The sequence below is a fragment of the Drosophila ananassae genome, chromosome 3L (genome assembly GCF_017639315.1).
Source record: "Drosophila ananassae strain 14024-0371.13 chromosome 3L, ASM1763931v2, whole genome shotgun sequence".
Classification (NCBI taxonomy): domain Eukaryota; kingdom Metazoa; phylum Arthropoda; class Insecta; order Diptera; family Drosophilidae; genus Drosophila; species Drosophila ananassae.
Window position 1 is genome coordinate 19,973,523 of NC_057929.1, and position 21,694 is coordinate 19,995,216.

Here is a 21,694-nt window from a genome sequence, read left to right on the forward strand (position 1 = left end):
GGCTGCAGCATTAGATTGGGCAGAACTAGATTGGGCATAAAAACTTTAAAAAAAAAAAAGAACACTTATAACTTCTTTGACACAAACTTAATCTGCGAAGATACCATAGGAGTCTAGTTGCCAAAATCCTATAGATCTACCTCTTATAGTCTCAGAGATTCATTCCCACGCGTTCATAGGGACAGATGGTGAACATATATTGACTCGGTTGATGCAGATCAAGGATATGATGCTTTTCTGAAAAAATCAGGATCTGAAAAACTACGCCAGGTTCCATGGTGCGGTAAATGGAGATACATAAAATGAATCAATAAAACAAAATTAAATTTATTTTAGAAAGAATGAGAATGTAATTAAAGCGCCTTAATAGAAAGGTATTCTGTCCCCAGTTTAACAAAAAATCCATCACAGAGTGAGGTTCCAATTAAATTGTATGGTGTAGGTTCAGGAGAATATAATGACATCTAAATATAATGATGAAAATTCGTCATTCATTTTGTAGTATTTACATTCAGCCAACAAAAGTTTTTAGTCCTATTTATGAAGACCCACCTAAAATAACCTATTACCTAAATGCCACAGAAAACTTGTGCGAAGACGTAAGAAAGGAATTTAAAAGTTTCCATTTTCCAATAGGCCAGAAAATAGTCTAGGGTATCCAGAAATTGTTCAAATGAAAACCTATCAGACATTTATTAAGAATATGCTAGATAAAGATAAAAAATTTTGGTGGCTACATTTCATATTACAAGTAAACAAAACTTTGACAAACAGCAACAAAATTTTGTTTGTTTTCTTAAAAACAAATTAAGTGTACCTATTACAATGATCAGTCTAATGTTTTAATTGGTAAGTCTTCTCCCTTTTATTAAATTGTTTTATATGAATACTAGCTGACCCGGACACGCGTTGCTGTGGCTTTTTCACACAGATGGTATTTATAAAAAAACTCCTTGCCAAAATATCAATGGATATTGTAGTGCGTCATATGAGCGGAGTAAATCCGAAATCGTACTGACAGTGTTGTCTCGCCGTGTAATTTTTATAGATCTTTTGTCAACTGGATCACCAACCATGATAACAGCAACCTCATCAACAGTTGGAGCGTTGAATCTACCAGCATGTTCTGCCATGTGAATCTACCTAATGGTACTTTGTCGGCTTTTATGACGATTTGATAATTGTCATTTCGCAGTCGTGGCGAAACTCTTTTGATCAACTGAATTAGTTGATTGAGATCTTTTAAAAAATTTTCCAATAATATCACAATTTCTCTTTCCTCTGCTTGTTCAATAAAATTATGCAGGCACCGAGTCGTCACGCGCTCTTCACAATCGCCCATAAAATAAATTTGCAGAAATTTCGGATTGTTATCAGGCATTGGCATCAGTGAACCGATTTTATGGTACACCTGGCCTTGAATTTTGAATGTAGTTTCAAAATTACGTCCATCGGATGCACGATCGAAAATTTTAGTTGCCCCAAATGACGTCATTTGGAAGCAAGAATTAAATTTGCGTATCTTACGCAAAAATAATTTGGAATCATCTGAATTGCCAGTAAGAAGGGATAATAAAGGCTCCGGCGGAGCGGGTAGAGGTGACAGCACAACTTTGCCTGATGCGCAGCACATGCCGGCTGCTTCATTCCGAAATTTCAATGCCTGACAATATTGACATACTTTATCCATTCCACCGATAGCTATTTTTGAATGCGTTGAGTAGTTAATATCTGGTGCATATTCAAAGGCAAGCCGAACGAATGATGCACGTGTTAATGAGCGGCTGATCCGTTGCCTTCGTAGATCTAGTACTCGTACTGTATCTATGTTTCGTTCTCGTGCCGCTCTTATTCTCGTAATATTCTGTTGCAGACGTTCGTCACGGTGTTCTTGAGATTCTTGTGCACGACTTTCTGCAGTCCTGATTCTTTGAGCTGCATTCATTGTTTCGATTTGTTGTGGTAATTGCTGAGCTCTTTCAACACGTTTGCGTCGTGAATCTCTGCTGCTCGCGTTGTTGAGGTTCGATTTTTTCGGTGCCATATTCAGTGTATTATCTTCAATTTAATTGACACTTCAGTCTAAGTAACATATGACACGCCATCTGATAGAATCATTTGGAGTTAACAAATAATTGTGACTGTCAAATAATAACAGACAAATAATTAGCAATTGATTAAAATTGCGACTACAATTTGAGATTTAAACTATACTATCTCTCAAGTTGGATCGAACTGCACATGGTGTGCGAATTTTATTATAATCGGTTACAGGGCCGGATTTATGTAAAGTGCCGCCCTGTGCATTATAGAAAATGCCGCCCTTATTATTAATTGAAATTGAAATTGATTTAGGAATCAAATGTCGGGGAAACCGTGAACTATATACATAATTATTAACAGATTAAATAAATGTATATCGTTGGTTGAATTCATTTATTGTTGATACTTTATTTTCAACAATGCTCCGATTTTTCAATAATTGTTATGACATACCACTTTGCTCTGAGACGAGGCAACTCTCATCAATATGTTTTTCGTCTTTCTTTTTGATGAAAAAATTGTGCAATTTTGGAGTTTTGCACAAAATTTCCTCCTCCTTGTTGGCTTTATCTAAAGCGCGCTTTCTAAAAGCAGCGCCGCTTAATTTTTTTCGCCTGTCACTCATGACTCACAGAATTTACATAATCAACTCAAATGAATAGATAAACATCGAATCAAATTGTTTTAAAAACATTTCTGCTCGAAAGACAACCCAACCTCTTAAAATCGGTCAGTAGCCGCTCTGAATTACCGACGGCTATACGCAAAAATTGTCCAAAAATTATCCAAGTATAAATTTTCTATTTATGCCTCAAATTTTGCCGCCCCCCGAAATTTGCCGCCCTGTGCGCGAGCACCGACCGCACATAGTGTAAATCCAACGCTGATCGGTTAAGTGGTTTAGGAGTCCATTAAGGACAAACATTGTGACACGAGATTTATATATATTAGATAAACTATGTTTTTTTTAAAACAAAGGGTCAAAAAAAACTTAGACGTTAAGTAAAATTTTATGTTTAATATAATAATACCATTCGACTTTTACAGGGTCCCTTTTTGGACCCTGATGACAGGGCATATTAATTTAATGCTGAATTCAAAAAAACGTTTATTTACTTTATTTTTACTTTATAAATTAATTTCTTTACTTTATAATTAATTTCTTTTGGTTTTTCTAGACAAGATGTTCCTTAAATTTTTTAGAACAAAATTTGGCACTTCCCAAAATAACCTGATCAGTTTTGATGATCAGAAAACATTAAAACAGAATCTCCTGAAGAACCCATTTAATGCAAATGGAAATTCAGGCGCATATGGTAATTTTTAATTTAAAAAAAGTTTAACCAATTCTAGATGTACCTTCTAGATAGACTTTCTCCAGGTGAAATTACTCCAGGTTGAGGATCGTTAACCTGACAAGCTAAACGAATTAAAAAATTTAATACAGTATCACAATAAGACTTATCAATGGATCGAAGAATGTCTTCAGACTTGGTATAAGTACCAGAACCTGCAAAAAACAAACAAAAAATTATAAGGAAAGTTAATAATTTTAAAAACAAGAAAGGAAAGCTAACTTCGGTCGGAGCCGAAGTTGATATACTCTTGCAGTTAAGGTTCAGTTATCGTTCAGTTATATGTCGTCTATAGGATATAGTCGGCTGATCCTTATGAAATTTGGCAGGTCGAATTATATTGCCTACGGATTGCAAATCCGTTGGTTTAAAAGACACCACAGTTATGGCATTTCCGATCAATCAGTTATATGGCAGCTATAGGATATAGTCGACCGATCCCGGCCGTACCGACTTATGTATATACTACCTGCAAGGAATAGAAGGATGAGTGCAAAGTATCAACTCGATAGCTCCAAAACTGAGACACTAGTTTGCGTAGAAACCGACAGACAGACGGAAAGACGCACATGCTTACTCAGGAGGTGATCCTGATCAAGAATATATATACTTTATAGAGTCTGAGATGTCTCCTTCACTGCGTTGCTCACTTTTGACCAAAATTATAATACCCTCTGCAAGGGTATAATATATATTTTGTAGAAATATTAAAGTGTCGTAGCAGCGCTGTCAGCTCACAGACCCATCAAGTGAAATGATAAAAAAAGTCAACTTTAAATAAAGCTTGGGATATTATAGAACAGTTTGACATGACATTTGTTATTTTGATAGATACTTTTAATACACCTTCATCTGAGCATATTGTTTATCTCTCTCATCTTTTTTGAATTAATTCAGTTAACAGTCGTTTTCATATATCAGCCCTGGGAGACTTTATCTTGGCTCTCATATGATGACGATAACTCTTTGTTTTGGAACACACAAAATGATTTAACTGACGCCTTAACATACTTGGCCCTTTATCAAATTAACCCCGTTGTTAACCCCCGTTCCTCCATTGTAAAAAAAACTTTTCCAATAATTATAATTCTCTCTGAGAATTCACACCACCGTAAGCTTTCATTCAGTATCAGTCTAATTAACTTTTCTCTAGAAACTTTTGGTCAAAATAGTCCAGCACAACAGAAGTGCTTTAAAAGAACTGATTTCATTGGTATTGAAAGTTTTTTATTAGTTGAATTTTCACAGACCGGAATTTTCATTTCAGTACACGTGACGTAGAAAGTGCCACTGAAGGTTTTAATTTTGTGCCAGCAGTCCTAAAATTTCTGGCACCGCCTTTTCCGGCCGTAATGTCAAATTTCGTTCGAAACCAAAGTAGGCGAATTAAGTCTGCCGGCCCTCTGCTGCTCCTAGAGTTCGAAATTACGCATATTCGATATTAGTTATTAATCACTAATATTTTCTTAGTCTAAATATTTTGCGCGGAAAACTTTGACCCCATGGTTCAATGATTAAGGTATGTGCCTGTTAATAGTAAGGTCGTGGGTTCGATTCCTAGCAGAAAAATCTTATTTATTATGAGTTGATTTTTGTTTACTTAAATTTTTTTTTAATATCGAGTTTCAAAATAAACTGTAATATTCAAAATTTTTTTTTATTGGAGATTCTTAATAATTGAGATTGTTTTTAACAAGCAAATTTGTAGAGGTATATTATAGTCTGTCACAAAGTACGCGCGATTCCTTGATAGCTTAGAGGCTTGCATGTCGGTCTAGTATACAAAGCACTAAGGTTCGAATCTCAGGGTGAGTAATTATTAAATATAGTTTTCAATATTAATAATTTAATGTTACTTAACATATTAATTTAGTTTACAACATAAATTAACAGCAATTTTTAAGGAATACACTAAAAATAATGTTTATCAAATTAGGAGATAGTAAGGGGACATTTTTTTTCTTTGATTTTGGGTCAGATATGCGACCTGATTTAGCCACGATTTTCAGCGCGGAATCATGCTTTCTTTTGGGGGCTGATTCCGCCCTGAAATTCAGGTCTGAATCAGGGGTGATTCGAAATCCGGGCGGATCTTGGACTGATTCAAGCCTGAAATCGAATTCCGGGCCGAGAGGACATTTTCAAAAATTTCAGTACAAAATTCCGGGCCGCTTGTTCTAGATTTCCGGGCGGATTCTGAGGTGATCCGGGGGGATCACGGATGAATCCGGGGTGATTCGTGGGGGATAGGTACTGCTGCGTAACTTCGGGCGAATTTGATATACTCTGCAGTTAGTTAGAAGCTTATATTATTATATATACACACCTGGCCAAAATAAGATATAGTGTTTATTTGTTTCGATATAACTCGATTTTTATGCAATGCACACCCGCCATTTTTTTTATATTGATAAGTTACAATGTTACACAATTTCTAAAACAAGAATGAAATATGTGAACCTCGTGGATTCAATACTAAGCTTAATTTTCTGCTGGGTGGGCGATTTTGGTCTGGTCAAAATAATAAGTACCCCTGTGTATTTGATAAATTTTAAAGGATTAAAGCTAGATTCGAGTTAAGATATGTTGGTTTTTATTATTTCCTAGCATATTTAAGTATATCCCAGGAAAAAAAATTCTATAGTTGGGCAAAAAAAAGAGTTGTACAACAGAAAAAAGAAAAATTGCTTTAATTCTGCAAAAGGAAGGATAAAATCTTCGGGAAATCGCTAAAAGACTTGGGCAGTCATTCTGTTTGGTCCAGAATGCCCTAAAATTCAACATTCAATTCGAAACTCGAGGTCGGAAGAAGAAATCCTGTCAAACGACCGACACCCGAATCCTAAGTTTTTACTGCTCATCCATTGCTGCTCATATTGACCATGAAATATCGTCTAGATCAGTTCGTCGAAGACTTACTAATGCTGGCTTACAAGGACACATAGCCAGAAAAGTTACTCTCCTTCGAGGGAATAAATTAAAGATGAGGAAACAGTTAGCCCAAAATCATTTGGCATGATCTGGAACAGAGGGTTCCAAAAAGTGGAATAATGTCCTATGGAGCGACGAAACAAAAATAAATCTATTTGGTAACGACTCCAGAAAGAATGTACGACTTGTTTCGTCGACCCAAAGGCATAGAATTCGACGCCCGGTACTCGAAATAGACGGAAGCGGAAACATTATGATTTGGGACTGTTTTTCTTGGCATGGAGTCGTCCCGATTTACGGATTACCGATACTATGACCCAATTTGGATATAAAATTATATTGTCTGACATAATGCTGAGGAAGACATGCCCTTGAGTTGGGTCTTTCTACAGGACAACGACCCAAAACACACATCAAAGCTGGTCAAAGCTTAGTTCACCGAAAACAAGGTGGACATTATGAAGTGGCCAAGTCAAACTGCAGACTTAAACCCAATAGATAACCTATGGGGAGAGCTTAATCGTCGGATTGGCACAAACACATTTCAAAATATAGAAGAATTGCAGCAAAGACAAGGTACGAGAGTTGTTTGGAGACGTGCCGTAAATTAAATGCCCAGCATGCCGAAACGGATAACAAAAGTTATACAAAATATGGGGGGATATACTGGGTATTAGCATAAGATTACTATAAAAAGAAAAAAATTGAGAAAATGTTTTTTATTTTTAAGTTAGAGGCTTTGAAGAATTGCTGTACTTATTTTTTTGACCAACCCTTTTTTATGTTTTTTAGGTTTAATCGACCATAAATTCTACAAATTTCGTGAATTATTCTTTTTTTTTTTTTTTTTTTTTTAAACTTTGCTTTTATTTATTGGATCTTCTCTTAATTTTGAGACTAACAATAAGTTTTCAAATCTTAACATTAACATTTAACTAACAGTAGACTAAGACTGCATTCTGGTTGCACGTTCCTCAAGACGGTCGCTGGGTGGGTAGGTCATTCCGACGAAGTCGTGATTGGTTACTCAACCTTGTTAGACCTCTCGCCAGGTGGTTAGGGTGCGACAATAGCTTGCTAAAGTACTTTTCCTTCTGTTCTGCGATCACATCTTTGACTGGAAGAATGTTTAAGTCGCGATGTATGTTTTCGTTGCGAACGTACCACGGTGCCCCGGTGATTGTTCTCAAGATCTTCGACTGACATCGCTGGCCATATTGTTATTGCTGGCATTCCCCCATAACTGGGAGCCGTACATCCATATAGGTTTTAGTACCGAGTTATACAGCCGGACTTTATATTCAAGGCTAAGGGGAGAACGAGCGTTAATAAGCCTATGGAGGCTGCTGGCTTTTAGCTTTAGGTGTGTTCTTTTGGCTTTAATGTCACTTCAGGGTTTGATCTGGTGGCTGCAAACTGTTTATTTTGGTTGCGGGCAATAATTTTCCTCTGGTGGATGCGACTTTTCAGCTTCTTGTAGACTGGGCAACCTCTATAGTTGACAGTGTGATTGCCAGGGCAGTTGTCGCATTTTTTCGAGTTGCAGACATGAAGCTTTCCACACCCCGGCCGCAGTTTACAGTATGACCTTGTGTCATGGCAGTTCGCATATTGTACCGGGCCATTGCGTTTCTGCGGTTCCTCAACTATAATTCTTCGGTGCAGCAGAAACTGAAGATTGTATATAGGGTGCACTTCGCATTTCTTCAGGGGCTTTTTTGTGGTTCGAGCTCCACCTTAAAGAGCAGGCTTTCTATCCCTGTTAAGGATATTGAAGACTGTCCTAGCGCTATATCCCTTCTCTTTTAGCGCCTTTGTTATGTCGGACTCTATGCCCTTAATTATGACTTGCATGCTATTGCTGCTTTTTAGCTGATACGTGTAAAGTTCTTTTTATTCTTTGTGAGATATTTTGATAATAATCTGTAATTATCTTCAGACTTCATATGAACTTTTGTTTCCTGAATGTTGCCCTTTAAAAGGGGTTTTGTGTGGAAGTTTTCCTTGCCAATAAGCTCGATAATTTGGAGGATAAGAACATTGGAACTTGGTTTCTTTTTCCCGACTTCAGTAGATTTGGCAGCCTCAACCTCATGTGCGTCTGCAAAGATTTTAAATCGCTTCGAGTTCATGGTTTCTATTGAAAATAGGCAAGCATTGCCACGGGTTAATTCGCGTTGATAATTTAGGGGGCTCTGCTTCCTTTTTATTTGGATGCACTGCCGGCATAATATTTTCATATTTTTCAATATTTATATTTACAATAACAATATTTACAATACAATATCAATATTTTTCCCGTTATTGTAGTTTTTTTTTTATCCAGTCACTGCACTTTTATGATTCTATTGTACACTTTTTTTCCGGAGCACAATAAATACACATCTGCATGTGACGAAGTGTAATGAGTCGCTTTACATAAATTTACATAACATGAATCACGTATTATTACAAATATTATTAAACAGGGTGCGTCATATTTTAGGAGCCGATTCATTGCCCATTTCTAAGTTAGTATTATCACTAACCATACAACATATAGACTTCTCATTTCATACAACGAAAATGGACGCAAAAATTTCTTGCGACAGGCCCCCGGAGGCCCCAGAGAGAATCTTACTCTCATTCTTACGCTCATTTTTACGCTCATAATCTCATTTAACTTTTTTGGTTGTTCAGTCGCAGAGAGGCGCATCATCAAGAAGGTTCTTCTGCGGTTTAACCGATCTTTATATGTATGCGTGCTCACACATTCACACACACGGTTTCATGTGTGCGTTGGATTTCGTTTTGAAACCAGCTAAAATTTTTGATTTTTGTAACTTTACAGGCATGCTACCCTAAGAAAATTGGGATATACATTATACGCTAATGATGAAAAAAATAGGTTTTATATATTAATATTTCAACCTATATTTTATATTTGTTATGGAATACGATTAAGTGGTAGCTGTAAAATGTTTTTCATATGTATATATATGCATATGTCAACGAATGCATTAAAATTTATATATTAAGGTAGAAACAGGGTATATTTCAGTCGATTGCTTTTAAGTTGTTGTAGTTCTGCCAGCGGATGGTGTTCCATACCCTTCTGATAGATGATTTTTGTGGAGTGAGAATAAACAAAAACAGCTGATTTTTTGTTTCCGTGGGCATCAGTAGGGTATGCAAGAACCATCCGTTTGAAAATAACAACAGTAAAATTTGGGTTTTAAATAAAAGCGACTGAAAGATACCCTGTTTCTATCTAAGTACAATGATTTTTAATTGTTCGTAAATATATAAATACCTAATTTCGTAAATATATATGTGAAGCATTTTACTGCTGCCATCTAATCGTATTCCTAAATATGTATAAAAAGTATGATATATAAAAATATATAATATAAAATATAATAAAATTTTTTCACAGGTATATAATAATGATAACTCCCATTTTCTTAGGGTAGCATGCCTGTAAAGTTACAAAAATCAAAAATTTTAGCTGGTTTCAAAACGAAATCCAACGCACACATGAAACCGTGTGTGTGAATGTGTGAGCACGCATACATATAAAGATCGGTTAAACCGCAGAAGAACCTTCTTGATGATGCGCCTCTCTGCGACTGAACAACCAAAAAAGTTAAATGAGATTATGAGCGTAAAAATGAGCGTAAGAATGAGAGTAAGATTCTCTCTGGGGCCTCCGGGGGCCTGTCGCAAGAAATTTTTGCGTCCATTTTCGTTGTATGAAATGAGAAGTCTATATGTTGTATGGTTAGTGGTATTATTTAATATCGATAGATACAATTCATTTGGACTAATTTAAAAAACCACGGCAAATTCTGCTCTTTTTGCGCATTTCTCATCATTCTCTCGAGCATATCGATCGGTACGGCTCTCATTTCGGCCCGGATACGGTCCTTTAGCTCGTCGGGGGTTTGAGGATTAAAGGCATAAACTTTGCTCTTATAGAGATTTCTCGGTGGCCAGTCGATAGTGCCTTTTTTTCGGCATCAGACGTTTATTAAAATTTCGTCGCAAATAATCCATTGTTTCATTTGCAGTGTGACAAGGTAAAAATTCTACTATTTTGACGTTTCCAAAACATGGTTGATCCAGGTTTTTTTTCCATATTTCCTAATATTCATATAAATTATATTTTATATATTATTGTATTATTCTCTTTTGTATATGCCAGATTCTCTCAGTTATATACCAGAAATAGGATATAGCCGACCGATCCGACCGACTTGTATACTGCGTGCAAAGGAAAGAAGGTTGGGTGCAAAGTTTGAAGTCGATACTTTTGAGAACTCTCAGATAAATTCACATAGAAACAGACAGACGGACAATTCAGCTTGGCACCCGCAAAATTAGTAGCGATTTTACAGTTTAAGATATATATGTTAAGGCCGGGATGACTTTTTGTGATATGAGACACCACAACTGCCTCTATATATACGGAATAAGAGGATTGGCAAGACTTCAGCTAAATTACTGATACTTCATCTGTGGTTAATTCTACGTCTCCAAGACTGGATCGTTCCTCGAAGATTAAGGAGCATGCAGGATCGACTATTAAATTATCTTCGTCGGGCCACCCGATTTGCAGATGCGCAGATAAAGCCAAGTCCACGATTTCTAGAGTTGTAGACTCCTAATTTGGTAGGCTCTCATCATTTTCCGGTTAGGGAGTCTTCCCACTTGGCCTTTAAGGCAGGGTCCTGCCTTAAATCTGGATCATAAGACTTCCTTTGAACTCGGCTTCTAACTAATGGTTTTTTTTTTTTTTTTAACTTTGCTTTTATTTATTGGATCTTCTCTTAATTTTGAGACTAACAATAAGTTTTCAAATCTTAACATTAACATTTAACTAACAGTAGACTAAGACTGCATTCTGGTTGCACGTTCCTCAAGACGGTCGCTGGGTGGGTAGGTCATTCCGACGAAGTCGTGATTGGTTACTCAACCTTGTTAGACCTCTCGCCAGGTGGTTAGGGTGCGACAATAGCTTGCTAAAGTACTTTTCCTTCTGTTCTGCGATCACATCTTTGACTGGAAGAATGTTTAAGTCGCGATGTATGTTTTCGTTGCGAACGTACCAAGGTGCCCCGGTGATTGTTCTCAAGATCTTCGACTGAGCTCGCTGGACTATGTCAATATTGCTATTGCTGGCATTCCCCCATAACTGGGAGCCGTACATCCATATAGGTTTAAGTACCGAGTTATACAGCAGGACTTTATATTCAAGGCAAAGGGGAGACCGAGCGTTGATAAGCCAATGAAGGCTGCTGGCTTTTAGCTTTAGGTGGGTTCTTTTAGCTTCTATGTGCCGACGCCATGTGAGTCTTCTATCGAGGTGTACTCCTAGATATGTTACCTCGTTTGCTTGCGGGAGTAGGGTGTTGTTTAGCGTAAGGGGCGGGCAGTTTTGCCTATTCAAGGTGAACGTAACGTGCTTGCATTTTTGTTCGTTTACTTTAATTCGCCAGTCTGATAGCCATTTTTCAACATCCACCAGATGAAGAGCTAGCTGCGCAGTTGCTTGCATCGGGCATTTTGAGCGGCTAAGAATAGCTGTATCATCAGCAAACGTAGATGTTGTTAATCGTGTGCTTGTCGGGATGTCTGCTGTGTAGAGAACATATAATGTTGGTCCGAGTACGCTTCCTTGAGGAACTCCAGCTCCAACAGTGAATTCGTCAGATATATCAGTGTTGCACCTCACAGCAAATTTTCTGTCGTACAGGTAAGACTCTAAAAGCTTGTGGGTATTACAAGGGAGCATTGTCTTGATTTTGTACATTAGACCTTCTAGCCAGACTCTATCAAATGCTTGAGAGACATCTAGAAATATTGCGGTACAGTACTCGCGTTTTTCGAATGCATTCCGAATTTCTGCTGTTATCCGGTTGACCTGCTCAATTGTACCGTGCTTTTCACGAAACCCAAACTGATGTGACGGGATTCCTTCCTGGATCCTTAGGTATGTGTTTATTCGAGTCAGAATGCATTTCTCAAAGAGTTTAGATAAGCATGAAAGTAGACTTATAGGTCTATACGACGTGGGAATTGTGTGGTCTTTTCCCGGCTTTGCTATCATTATTATAATTGACTTTTTCCATCTCGCTGGAAAGTGGCCAAGTTTTGCGATGGCATTGAAGAGCTGGGTGATAGTGCAGACGGCGCAATATGGAAGCTCAATGATCATTTTGGGAGTTATGAGGTCGCAGCCTGGTGATTTTTTCGGATTTAGTTGGTTTTTGATGATGTTAGCGATTTCGTTTGGGCGAAACTCGATTGGTTCATGTTGAAGCTGAGGCTCATATGGTAAAGTCGGCAGAGTAAAGGCACTAGTGGCCGGATTTGGTTGGAAGATATTTTTGAGGTGATTGGCAAACGTGCTGGCTCTGTCTGCATCGCTGCGCGCCCAGCCGCCTGTGGGATTTCTAATAGGCATCACTGTTTCTTTCGGTGAGCTTAGAGTTGGGTGAGCTCTCCATAGTGAGTGTTTTGTACTAGAAGTTGACAATTGCTCTATATAGCGGCGGTGGACATAAGCTTCTTCTTGCTGTAGGGCTTTAGTAAGTTGACGTGAGGCATGTCTAAAGCTTTGCTTAGTAGATGGCGATCTGTGGAATTGCCACTCGCTTTTCGAGGACGAGCTGTTCGATTTGTAGATTTGTCTTTTTGTTGCTTTGTGTATTTATAGTTTGCGATGTTGAGGCTCGAGCTGCAGAGACGAGTACAGACTCAAGTGAATTAACAAAGCTGTCTACGTTGGCTTCATCGTGGAGATGAGGACTTAGCTCAATGTGTGAGCTGATATATTTTCTGTACTTAACCCAATTGGTTTTCTGTGAGGTCAATTTTAATGGTTGTTCCAATGTTCCTGGATGTCGCAGTAGAATAAACAGGACAGGCGAGTGATCAGATGAAAGATCCGATAGGCAATTGGCGCTTATCAGATTTTTAGGGATGTTTTTGGTAATCGCAAAGTCTATTAAATCTGGTAGTTTCCTTGGGTCTGCCGGCCAGTATGTTGGTGTGCCAGAAGAAACATAGTCGAGCTTGTTCTTGGCTTTGATAATTGCATTATAGAGCTGCTTCCCTTTTGGAGTCACGAGACGGGATCCCCAGTGTGTGTGCTTGGCATTGTAGTCTCCTGCTGCTATGAAGTGGTCTCCAAGTGTGTTGAAAAACTGCATAAACTCATCTTCAGCTATATTGAAGCGAGGGGGGCAGTACACGGCGGCTAGTGTAAGTTGGTTGCCAGTATTTAGTTGTATATTTATAGATGTGGCCTGTAGGTAGTTTTTAGCAAATTTGTTTTGATAATGGTGCTTTATGCGGCTTCTGATTAGAATTCCAGTCCCACCATGTGCTTTACCATCTGGATGATTTGTTCCGTAGAATGAATATCCTCGTAGTTGAAAATTGTATTTGTTTGTGAGGTGTGTTTCCGAAAGCAGCATTACATCGATGTGATTGTCGAGTAGGAATTGAGCTAACTCAAGTTTATGTTGCGAAACGCCGTTAGCGTTCCACGTAGATATCCGTAGGAAAGCCATTATTTGGATTGTTGTGAAACCAGCATTTGAATCAATAGATTTTGGTTTCGCATTAAATCTTGCATAGTTGTGCGCATAAACGACATAAATTCCGTCAGGCTTTGTTGTAGGCTGCATATCATAGCTTCAAAGTTGCTTTTTGGCTGTTCTGTTGGTTGATGTTGCTGAGCCGTGTTCGGTTCTTGATATGCTGATTGCAGAAATGAGCTTCTTGAGGCAGGTGTCGCCGGTCCTGATTTTAAGGCGCTTGCGTATGTCACATTTTTGTCAACGTTAATGGGTCCTAGTGAGGATCTGGCTGCAGTCGAGAAGAAGACTTCAGGGTTTGATCTGGACGCCGTGAACTGTCCATTTTGGGTGCGGGCAGCTATTCCTTTCTGGTGGATGCGACTTTTCAGCTCCTTATAGACTGGGCATCCTCTATAATTAGCAGTGTGATTGCCACCGCAGTTGCCACACTTTTTCGAGTTGCTGTCATCTTTGCTCGCTGGGCAGTGTGCGGAGTCATGAAGCTCTCCGCAAACTACACACACCGGGCGCAGTTTACAGTATGACCTTGTATGGCCATATTCCTGGCAGTTCGCACACTGTACCGGGCCATTGCGTTTGTGCGGTTCCTCAACTGTAATTCTGCGGTGCAGCAGGTACTGAAGATTGTATATTGGGTGCACTTTGTATTTCTTCAGGAGCTTGGTTTCTGGTTCAAGCTCAACCTTAAAGAGTGGCTGCGGCTTTCTATCCCTGTTAAGGATATTAAAGACTGTCTTGGCGCTAAAACCCTTCTCCTGTAGCGCCTTTTTTATCTCTGCAGGCGTTACTTCGGGCTCTATGCCCTTAAGTACGACTTGCAGGCCCTTGCTGCTTTTTAGCTGGTACGTGTAAAAGTTCTTTTTATTCTCGGTAAGATATTTTGATAATACTCTATAGTTATCTTCAGACTTCATTTGAACTTTTGTTTCTTGAATGTTGCCCTTTACAGGGGTATTATGTGGAAGTTATCCTTACCAATAAGCTCAATAATTTTGTTGACAAGAACATTGGAACTTTTTTCGCGTATATAGATAGGCGGAGGTTTTGGCTTCCTTTTCCCAACTTCAGTGGATTCGACCGCCTCAACCTCATCGGCGTCTGCCAAGATTTTAAATCGGTTTGAGTTAATGGGCGTTTCTTTTGCTACTAGGCTAGCATTGCCACGGGTTATTTTGCGTTTGGAATTCAGGGGGCTCAGCTTCCTTTTGATTTGGATGTAGCGATCCATGCCAGTCTGCACAGCCGGCTTAATATAGTCATTGTTTTTGTTTTTGTTTTGGTTTTCGGGCAGCGCGGACGTATTACTATTTGCGCTGCTAGCTGATGACGTCGTTAAACGCGCTGTCGATACAGTTGCGGTTGTTGTTGTTGTTACTGTTGACGTTGTCAAAGAAATTGAGGTGCTAGTTACTGCACTCTTTGGCTGCAGAGACATCGATGGTATCGAGGGGGAGCAGGAACGCGCTCTCTCGCTCTCTACGTTTAAGAATTCGGTCAAGTTGGGGGTAATTGACCGAGCTTGATCGGAGCTTGCATGGTTTTCGGTTGCTTTAAAAGAGAAGTACGCGTTGTTTCTTTGTACTGAGAGCCGTCTCTCGTCTAGCTCACGTTGACGTTGTGTGCGAACGTCGTTTGAACTCATTGCAGTCGAGGTTGATTTAGTTTGAGTTTTAAGTGTTGTGTTTTATATTAATTAATTAATTAATTAATCAATATAAACATTAGCGATTTCATCGCAAAAAGCGTCTTTTCGCGTTATTGTAGATTTCTTAGAGCAGTCACTGCACTTTTATGATTTTATTGAATATTTTTTCCCGGAGCACAATAAAAAACACGTCTGCATGCGACGACTGCAATCGAACTGTTGCGAATTATTCTTATGTTAAGTATTTTTATAATCAACATTATGCCAGAAAACTAAAAGAAATTAGAATTGGTTCGTTACGGTTATCAAAAAAGATTTACGTGACATAGAAGAAATCTTATGAGCATGTACTTATTATTTTGTCCAGCAGTGTATGTATATCGGATCGTATATATTTGGCCGATTCTTATGAGATTTTCACCATCAAATCAATTTTTTAAAAGCAAGGTTGTGCCATTTCCGATCGTTCAGTTATGGCTAGGACGACTTATATACTGCCAGCAAACAAAAGAAGAATGTGTGCACAGTTTTAACTCGATGGCTTTAAAACTAAGAGACTAGGGACAGACGGACATGCTTATATCAACTCTGGAGGTGATCCTGCTCAAAAATATATATACTTTATAGGGTCGGAGGTGTCTCACACTTTGACCAAAATTATAATACCCTCTGCAAGGGTATAAAAATAGTACTGAGTCAATACTTAACGGGGTGAGAGTAATACTCTTGCAGAGAGTATTACAATTTTGGTCATAAGTGTGAAACGCAGTAAAGGAGACATCTCCGACCAAAATTAGAATAATCTCGGAAAAGGTATATTAAGTTGCGTAGTGCATATTTCTTAAAAATATTATTAAAGTATAAGCCACAGTAGAAACTTGTATGTCGATGACAAGGGTATTCTTGGTATTCAAGTTTGTTAATTATTTATTTTAAAATTAATTAATAAAATTTGTATTTGTTTTTGTTAATAAGTATGGATATTGGATATATGGATATTGTCGAGTTTATGTAATATAAAAAACAAGAAAGGAAAGCTAACTTCGGGCGGAGCCGAAGTTTATATACCCTTGCAGTTCAGTCGCAGTCCGATAGGTGGCGCCACGCATCTATATTATTAGATATACAGCGGATCGTATATAGTCGGCCGATCCTTATGAAATTTGGCATATCGAATTATTTTGACCAAAGAAGCATACATTGAAAATCCCATCCTTCTAACTTGAAAAACAACGAAGTTATGCCATTTCCGATCAATCAGTTATATGGCAGCTATAGGATATAGTCGACCGATCTTTATGAAATTTGGCAGATCGTATAAGTTGGACCAAATAAGAATCCATAGAAAGTCCCAACCTTCTAACTTGAAAAACAACGAAGTTATGCCATTTCCGATCAATCAGTTATATGGCAGCTATAGGATATAGTCGACCGATCCCGGCCGTTCCGACTTATGTACTACCTGCAAAGGAAAGAAGGGTGTGTGCAAAGTTTCAACTCGATAGCTTTAAAACTGAGAGACTAGTTTGCGTAGAAACAGACAGACAGACGGACAGACAGACAGACGGACAGACAGACAGACAGACAGACAGACAGACGGACAGACGGACAGACGGACAGACGGACATGCTTATATCGACTCAGGAGGTGATCCTGATCAAGAATATATATACTTTATAGGGTCGGAGATGTCTCCTTCACTGCGTTGCACACTTTTGACCAAAATTATAATACCCTCTGCAAGGGTATAAAAATATTTTGCATTAAATGCATTATCATATATTACTTGCCTTGCGGAACAGTTTCTCGAATACTATCGGAAGACTTTTTTCGCTGCTCAGCCAAATCAATGCCAGATCGTTTAATTGAACTTTCTTCTTCAGATAAAACTTTCGTTTCTCGTTCATCTTCTTTAATTCGATGAAGTTCCCACTTGATTATTACCTCGGCTAAGTCCACAGCTAACTTTTTATGTTCAATAGAAGCTGTCGGAGGGAATCCTAAGCGCTGCATATAATTAATCAAATGTTGCACCAGTTGATGTCTGACAGGAAAATATACCTACAAATAAATTAAGGCTATTAATATTGTTATAGCAAGAAAAACCTAACACCTACTTTATAATGACGTATTATAAGTTGCAGAATATGAAATAATTGTTGCATGGCATGACCTTCTTCCACTATAATTTTTTTGGTCCAATGTGTCAGCATAGTATTTCCGTCTTCCATTCGTAAGGGCATTGCTGGAGTTAAAACATCTAAAGCTTGTTTGACTATAGCCCGGGCCTCTAAAGCATGACCTTTTAGCAAGGAATGAAATACTTGCAACACGATCTTTTTATGAATTGCTAATCGAGCAATTATATGAGCAAGCAATAGGTGTCCATGATATCTTGCTGTTGGGTCAACCGAGTTTTTACTTAGTAGGCAAGGCCAAGCAAAGGTCATCAATCGTCTAAGCTTATTACCTTGCCTTTTATTATTAGCATCTCCATCATGTATATGCTGGGAGGCACGCTCTACCAATAAACATGCCAGTTGTAGGAGAGCAATTCTAACAGAATCCTCATATTGTTTGTCCGGGTCAAATACTTTATTAATAAAAACAGAAACAATATTTTTCTCATCTTCCTGATATGGTGTTGGAGGGGCGCCAATTAGTTTATTTCCCTCACCTTTATCAAAACTTACTGTAAAACAAGGAATTATTACAGATGTAATAATTTTTGCTTTTAACTCTTCTGAGATTGTATTATTATTAAAATTTTCAACAAAGTGGAAAAATGCATTTCGTTTCCAGCTAACTGTATAGCTTTGAGCAACTGTGTTTTGTAAAAAATCTCTTAAGAAATGAACATCAGGTATAAATCGAAAACAAAGTGCCCTTAATAATTGAAATAGCAAATCAATTTCATTTGTATTGTTTGAAAAATATAGCAAAAGAATTTTTCCAATTAAATGCCATAAATCACAAACTACGTTGTCAACGCATGTGGAGGACAAATGGCTTTGCCACGTTGTTTTTAAAACATCTACGATGTCTTGTCGCGTTGGAATCCACTGATCATCCAATTCCATTAAAGTAAAAATAATTAAAACACATTGGTGTTGTAGTTCATATTTGTGAGGTTTTTGAATTTCCAAACTGCATTTTAAATAACTCAATAATATATTATACTTATTATTTTTTATAACCGTTCGAAATGACGTTCCATTTTCGTGCTTTAAGGTGAATATAAAAAATCTATTCCATTGAGCATCTGTTATAATGGATTCCGTCAAAAATAAATCCACAGTTTCCGCAGGAAACCTTAGAAGAAATTTAATCAGCGCTCCTCGATATGGACTTGATGCTTCAATCATTAAAACGTATTCTGTTTTTAAAACGAGCTGACACAACTTTTCAATATATTTTGGTGATACCGATATATGACAAAACATTTCGATTAGGGTTACAATTTTTTGCTCATATTCTCCACCTCTCGACGATGAAAAAAAATTAATAATCGAATTTGAGCTCTTGTAGTCTCCAAGAAATATTTCTATAATTTTGGTACAATGTTGTAAAATTTGCTCACTAAGTTTTTCATTAAACATATGAGGGAACAGTTGCGTAAAATAGGATAACCGCTTTATTGCCGGTATTGATAAATTTCTGTGGTCACCTAGTTTTAGTAGAAGTGGTCGCATCGCAGATTGAATCTGAAAATAAAACAATAAACTTAAATTACTTATGTACTGCATCTCAAGTAACAAATCTTCTGCCGGGGGACATTTTTTAGCTGATAAAATACGAAATTATCTTTAAAGGTATGTACATACATTATTAACATAGCACTCGTGTCGCCTAAAGAGATAAAAACAAAATCCATAATGAAAACAATAAATGTCATTTGGTATATCACTCATTCAGATTGAACGCACACAGAAAATTTTTAATTCTTTGGCTATATTTAGTGTCTTCACACACTAGCAACAATTATTTCTCCCACACTAATTTCAATAAAGGTGAAAAAAATGTTTTTACCTTATCCTATTTATGATAGCTAAACTATTTTTGAGGAAGGAAAAAAATATAGCCCTTTAAGGCGTTCCGACGTTATTCAAGGCGTTTTTTGAATTGTATATATTATATGACAAAACCGACAAGCGTTCGATCGAGCGAGCGACAAGCGTTCGATCGAGTTAACATAATCAACATTACTACTTAATTACTACTTAACCTCTCGGTCGTAAGCTCCCCCGGGTCATAGAACCGTTAAAAAAACTATATTTAGAATTTGGGGTTCTATGCTAAAACAGGTAGAAAATTACACAGGCCCACATATCCAATTTTGCTTTAAATCCACTTATAAATTCACTCGCCTCGAACCTTCAGGCACCGGTAACCAAAACTACCAGAAACCAAAGCACTTTTATCACTATAATTTTCCGCGATGCATCTAAGAAGATTGTAAAACCGTAACTATCTTTAATCTGTTTCTTTTCCGGACTTTTGTTCAGGGCAGACCAAAGGTTATGGAGAAACTAAAATTATGCGTGGAGATTTTCTGCTGTTGGCCTGTGTTGTTTGGGTCACTGTAATTATTGGTCAATTATTATAGCAGGAAGAAAAAGGTACTTCCATAGTAATTTCATTAATTTTGCAATAGTTTAACAAATACTTTACCTTTTCTTTTTCAAGTGTAACACCAGAAATAAACTGTTTCATACAAAGGTACGCTGTTTCCTGAAGTTCTGATTTATCATTTTCCATAACTTTAAAAATTATGTTTATAATTTTTTCTTTGTATCCTATATCACTTATATAGTGACAAGCTGCTAGAGCACGCAACGCGCTGGTCCTAAGAGGAATAAGACTTGTAACGTTTTTGTAGCAGTCCAACTTTGCCAAAGTGGCATCTTCAGCTTCACTCAATGTGAGCAGTTCATGGAAAAACAGTTTGTGATAGGTGTTTGTCAAATCTGAAAAACAAATATTTAAAAAAAATATTTTATTATTCGCGTTTCACCAATACTTTATGTTTTTTCCAATTTATTTATTATTATAAATATGTTTCCAATGTACATATATGTATCTAACCTGAACCTACCTAACTTGACTGCAAGGATATATCAACTTATATTATTGTATAATTATAATATTGTATTGTATTATAATATTGGACAAAGGAATGCAAGGCAGTGAACGATACATCTCCAACCCTGTAAAAAATAAATGTATTTCCTAAAGCCGACTATGTCCTATAGCGGTCATATAACTGAACTGACACAAATTTGGTGTTTTTATACCCTTCCAGAGAGTATTATAACTTTGGTCAAAAGTGAAATTTGACCATTTGTTACCATGTGGACCTTAATGGATTAAAAAATTTTTTTCAGAGAAAGGTAGTTAAGTTAAAAATTGCAGGAGGTATGAGAAGCAGCAGAAAGCAAAAGATAAGATACGTGGCAAGCACATGTGGATAAATGTTTGTCACTTCTGAGTTGTTATAAAAGTGAAAAAATGTATTAAAATTTTAATACAAACTTATTCAAATTTAAAAAAAATGTATTATTTTGCCAGTAATCTATTCATTTCTTCTTACACATAAAAAAAAAAATATTCAAATAAAAAGTTGTTTATATTTTATATTATTTTTTATTTAAAAAAGGTCAGTGGATACCACTTTTGCACGTTTGTGCTTTTTCATGGTTGATCCCAAATATTAGTACGTTGTCTAAAGACCCCTAGCTTTAATGACACTTTTAATGCGCCTGGCATGCATTTGAAAATGTTTTGTTTTTTTTTTTTTTTCGCGCGGTTCCCACTGCATACGTACAGCCCACCTCCCGCCCAACCGACCGAGGGGCGCCTGCCGCATAACGTACGGCTCGAATCGCGGGAATAAATTCGAGTTAGTATAATGAGTATAGTATATAAGTTTAAATAGAAGGATTATAAAGAAAACGAGGAAGAATTAGTATGTTCTTGTAGGTAATTTAAAATGGAGGTTTTCAAATTTGACTGGGAGGAAAGAGAAATAATATTATACAGACCATTGTAGTTCGAACATAAAATCCTAATGGGATCATGCTGTGCATATGTCGATCTACAATGGCTTAAGAATAAAGGACTAAAGTTTCTGGTCC

At 37.3% G+C, this 21,694-nt stretch overlaps 1 protein-coding gene across 4 annotated transcripts in view; it reads right to left on the reverse strand.

Annotated features, from left to right (window-relative positions):
* The window catches only part of LOC26514407 (transcription-associated protein 1), a 185,419-nt gene that overhangs the window by 40,015 nt on the left and 123,710 nt on the right, over positions 1–21,694 (reverse strand). For all 4 annotated transcript variants that reach the window (XM_044715309.1, XM_032455637.2, XM_032455638.2 and 1 more), the window contains 4 exons: positions 20,232–20,527; positions 17,678–19,264; positions 17,351–17,621; positions 3,403–3,553 (listed from right to left, as the gene is read on the reverse strand). In XM_044715309.1, the coding sequence (XP_044571244.1) occupies positions 3,403–3,553; positions 17,351–17,621; positions 17,678–19,264; positions 20,232–20,527 (2,305 nt within the window). The remainder of the gene's footprint in view (positions 1–3,402; positions 3,554–17,350; positions 17,622–17,677; positions 19,265–20,231; positions 20,528–21,694) is intronic.